The sequence below is a fragment of the Rhamphochromis longiceps genome, linkage group LG13 (assembly GCF_057381845.1).
Source record: "Rhamphochromis longiceps isolate RC_006_pf linkage group LG13, R_longiceps_female_GT1.1, whole genome shotgun sequence".
NCBI classification, from domain to species: Eukaryota; Metazoa; Chordata; class Actinopteri; order Cichliformes; family Cichlidae; genus Rhamphochromis; species Rhamphochromis longiceps.
This window is the reverse complement of record NC_140569.1, coordinates 4017456-4022277: the sequence shown is the minus strand read 5'-3', so window position 1 is coordinate 4022277 and position 4822 is coordinate 4017456. Positions and strand designations below refer to the sequence as shown.

General features: G+C 35.8%; 1 protein-coding gene across 1 annotated transcript; it reads right to left on the bottom strand.

Moving 5' to 3' along the window:
* Positions 1-1374: 1374 nt before the first annotated feature.
* LOC146655216 (G protein-coupled receptor 4-like) lies at positions 1375-3626 on the bottom strand. Its single transcript, XM_085428841.1, has 3 exons — positions 3450-3626; positions 1996-2186; positions 1375-1873 (listed from the first exon to the last, which is right to left on the bottom strand). The coding sequence occupies exons 1-3, from the start codon at positions 3624-3626 to the stop codon at positions 1375-1377; spliced, it is 867 nt and encodes a 288-aa protein (XP_085284967.1).
* Positions 3627-4822: the final 1196 nt, after the last annotated feature.

Sequence of the window (4822 nt, the reverse complement as noted above, 5' to 3'; positions counted from 1 at the left end):
GATTATAAGGCCCATTAAGTGAAAAAAAACAAAACAAAACAGTCAGATAAGTCAAACTTTATTCTACATTGTTGAAGAGGGTAACATTCTTCAGTTGTAACACAGAAAATACAGAACAATACACTCACTTTTTCAGTTCATTCCTATTCCACAAATCCATCAAATTCTTCATCTTTGCAGCTGCTTTTTTACTATGTTCTACTGCTTAATTGATAGCCTTGAGTTTGAAATCTGCTTCGTAAGAATGTCTCTTAACAGGTGCCATTTTGGGGTCCTTGTACACACACAATACGGTAATATTATGTTGATGCACAGTACTTATTACTCCGTGAGGCTCCTGACTACGGTAGCCTTAATGCTCTGACCATCAAGTGGTGCCGCTTCATAGTTTACCAAAGTCGTACTAAAACATGTAGAACAGATTTTTGCGCGATGTAGCACAAAAAAATCGGTTTGAGGTCAGTAAGCACAACCAGAATTCATACATAAGGTGTACTGTTGATTTTTGAGAAAATTAAAGGACTTTAAGTGTGCCTTCTAGTCTGAAAAATACAGTAAATACATTGTTAATAACTTATTTAAATGATACCATGCAAATGTTATATATGAGCTCGTTAATGAAGAATAAATATTTATATCTGTATTTATAAATTGTAATAGAGAACTGAAAATGAGATCTTCTGAATCTCTTATTATCACAAAAATGGAAAAGAAAATTGAAAAGTTACAAGCAGTGGTAGTAAATCAGCGCACTCCAATGTTTAGATGCAAGATGATATTACACACACACCAGTGTGTTAGATCAATTAACCTGATTTCTTTAACTGGGACATGACACTGCACAATGGGATTTGAGTTAATTGATTTCATTCTGTTTTTTATGGTTACATGAACAACAATAAAGACTTTTTAATTTATTTATGTTATCATATTTTATATTATCAAGTACAAACTGTATTTTTTGAAAATTGGTTTTTATTCATGCTTTTCTACACTTTAAGACTGCAGAAATCAAAGGGATTTAAAGCAATTCTAAGAGTACATGTAGATTATTCTCTCGGGTTTTCTTAACATTTGGGGGGGAAAGTAATTTGTTGTTGGATCACTGCTGAAAGAGCAGATAGTTTTACAGCCAACGGCACAAAAGAGCAAACAAATATTGTCTCAGTAAAACTAAAATAGATCAAATAAGGAATTAGGAATGAAATGTTGATTGTATTAATTGATACATATAATATATATTTTAATCCATGCTAATAAACAACAGAAACATTGCCTGAACAGCCATTTCCCATTAAGCCAACAATCCAACAAAAAAAAGCTTCACTTATCTACAGTGAGGCAACTCGGAAGTTGCACAATTTCCTTCTGATTTTATGTAGTTGTCACTGAAGTTCTGAGATCATTGTTGTCCAATTTGCAACAACACAGACAGCCCAAAAGCTTGTCTAACACCCATTTGTTAATGAAAAAGTACATAATCAAGTCTATAAGAGGATTCAGCTGAACTAAACTGCAGGTAGTGTCATATACAGAGAAGAGTGTTTCATAGTCTATATCAGGTACCAGATAAAAACATTCCATAATGGTTCTGGGCACAAACACCAATATGTAAATAAGCACCACCAGCACCAAAACTGCCACAATTCTTCGTTTTTCATCAGAGGGGACACTGGTTGCAGACACGGCTTTAATAGTTTTAATAAGGAAGAAAATGAGAAGAGGGAGCGGAAGGACGAGGAAGGCACCAAAAAAGTTTCCATTTAAGAGGCCAACAAAAAAAGAAATGATCCAGACTAAGACACAGACCACCACAGTGACCTTGATGGTTCGTCTGTCTTGGTACCACACTGGATGGGCAACAACCAAATACCTGTTATACAAGAAAGACACACAGAGGAGTTGACATGGAGAGGTATTAAAAAGATATACTAATGAAAAGCAATAAATGCTCAGAGAATTACATAGCTACAAACACACAGCACAGATGTTTACCTTTCCATGGAGACACACACCATGAAGCCCACACTTGCCATCAGACCACAAGGATAGACATTGTGAAAGAATATTATCTGTGTGAGGTCGTCCTTGACACCTGACATGTGAACGACCATACAGAAGAGCTGAACAAGGTCAGAAATGTAAAGGTTGATGATATAGATTTGACTGATGTGACCATTTCGCACCTAAAGGAAAACAAAGTAAACTATAAACATGTTCAGTCAACACAATTTAGGCATTATGGTTTCCACATAAAAACATTTCATATAACATACTACACACTAAAGACTTGCAGATTAATACTTGGTCTGATTTACATAAATAAATACATTGCATGTTATTTTTTAAATTAAAGTCCATTTTTGTCTTTTTTTTGCCAGACTTTGAGCTTGGGATGGAGTATTACATTAAGAATTATGAGGTGAAAATGGGTTGATGTTTTGACATATACTACAATGGTAAAATACAAGGAAAAAAGTAGTTTAAATGTGTTCTGTGTATTCAATGCTAAAAGAACTAGTACTTATATATACTTATATAGCACCTTTCTACTCAGCTGCACACACATTTAATGTTGTGACTCAATACCAACTTTGTAACACTGAAACTTAGTTGCATAATGATACAAAACTATATTTTATATTTTATGTTGAATTGAATGGATTTGTCTATGTTGCTTTGCTAGTGATTGCCACTAATAAATTAAATAAATGATTGTTAAAACTGAAACTTTCATTGTGAGTACTGACAAAAAAATCTTTTTGAGATCTATAAATGGTAAAATGGCCTGTATTCGTAAAGCGCTTTACACATTCAGTTATCCACACATTCACACACTGGTGATGGCAGCTACATTGTAGCCACAGCTGCCGTGGGGCGCACTGACAGAGGCGCCCCAGGGCGCTGCAGTATATAAAAGCTGCAGTAGTAGTTGGGCTGTTGTCAGAGTACAGTCTAGGGTAGTTTACTAAAGCAAATGGACCCAAATCTGCAGTGTGACTTACAAACTGCTGTAAAGTCTTTGGGCATCCAAAAAAAAAAAGCAGCAGCAAAATAACTGAAGCAGTTTCAGTTATTCCAGAGCTGTTCAGTGAGCTGTCAATAGTGTTGCAGTCTGTATTTAATAGGATGAATTCAAAATTGTAAGTATGCAGTGCTAACAAAAACAGACACTGCTCTCCTTACCTTCAAAAAAAAAAGAAAAATAATGGCTTTGATGTAATGTATTCTTTCCTTTGAACAGTTATGATGTTACAAAGTCACCCTTCTTAATTAAATCATATGATTTTTTTACCTTTTCACCTTTTATTTACTGTGGCAACTGAAATCATATTTTTTTAAATTTAATAGTCATTTTATTCCACTTCTATGAAATTTAGTCCCAAAGTCAAAGTGAATCATACAAAACCCAGATCGTAGTAAGACAATCGTATTCATAATATACACACCTTTATGCAAAGAAAAAAGATTGCCAGTGAGGTCAAAGGAAGGCTGACACAAACAATTATCCATGTCAAGGTGCTAATGCTGTCCTCATAATACCAGCAGAAGTCATTAAAATCTGTGTAGTTGCCATAATTGTTGCAGCTGCTGCTGGTAGTTGAATTTTGAGTCAGTGAAGTCATACCAATTTTTCTTTAAAGAACCTTTAAGAGAGAAATTAACGGTTAATAACAGTGTTCAGCTGCATGTTGCAAACTAAAGAAAATTTATCACTAACTTCTCTCACTGGTGTTTCACTGTTGTTTTTCCAGCTTAACTGTGCTTCTCAATATGTTGCTTTCTCAATGATACATCAAACAGAAACAACTATTTGGCAAAATATTACATTCTGAGAAGGCTGAAAGGCCTGAGCTTTTAACCCCAAGAGCCACAGTGAACTGTCACAGCAACAGACTAAATGTAGTATTGGACTAAAAGCTCGTTCGCATGAGTCCAAATGTTCAGCCTTTGGATTGGTGAAACTAGACTTTTAAGACTTATAGTTCTGTCACTGTTTTTATTCAGATGTTCCCAGGCATGTCTCGGCTCCCTCTATTTCCTCTTTTTCTGTCAGTCCATGTCTTAATGTGTGTCTCTGTTTTCCTATTTTACTTTGACAGTTTCACATCTTATGTTATTGTGTTCAGTTTTTCTTCCACCCACCTGATTATGTTTAAACTCTCCCAGCTGTGTTTCTACTTCCCTTCTCACCCCTCAGTGTATTTAGTCCTCTTTTTCCCTCTGCCCATTGTTACGTCGTCCCCCATGTTGCAATGAAGCTACCTTCTATAGTTCCCCCCTTTGTGTTTTGAGCCCTGTGTTTGGGTCCTACTCCTGCCTACCACACCGCTCACAGCACCCTCATGACACAATACACATGATTTATACCTCATGAATATTTCTATAGACACAAATAAAATAATGCAACTACAGTTTTGGAAATACAAAGCCCAAAGTTTGTAAGTATAGTTACCTTTGATTCAAGATCACTCCTCAGGTCTCTACACCAGTGTTTTCTGCTTTGTCCTCTGCATTAAAAACAGTCTGCAATAAATATGAAAAGTGATGACAACATGCCACTGGCTGATAGTTATCAACACTGGCCCTTCTAGCCACACCAGGTCCAGGTGTATCCATGCTACTTATTGGCTAAACATCTGACAAAATGTCTGTGAGCCAATCATTTCACCTTTGACAAATTTTAAAACAGTTCCTTCCTCTGCTGCCATCAGCTATCATCTCTGTCAGATCAACAGGAACGATGTTCACAACAACTGTTCTGATGTATGTTGGCCCGATCTTTGCATGTTTAAGCGACACTAAACATAAGAAACAACTT

Coding starts and splice junctions, on each gene's coding strand:
- LOC146655216 (XM_085428841.1), bottom strand. CDS start 3,626: ATGACTTCACTGACTCAAAATTCAACTACCAGCAGCAGCTGCAACAAT. Junction 2,187..3,449: donor TCTTTTTTCTTTGCATAAAG/GTGTGTATATTA, acceptor GTTTTCCTTTAG/GTGCGAAATGGTCACATCAG. Junction 1,874..1,995: donor GTGTGTGTCTCCATGGAAAG/GTAAACATCTGT, acceptor CTTGTATAACAG/GTATTTGGTTGTTGCCCATC.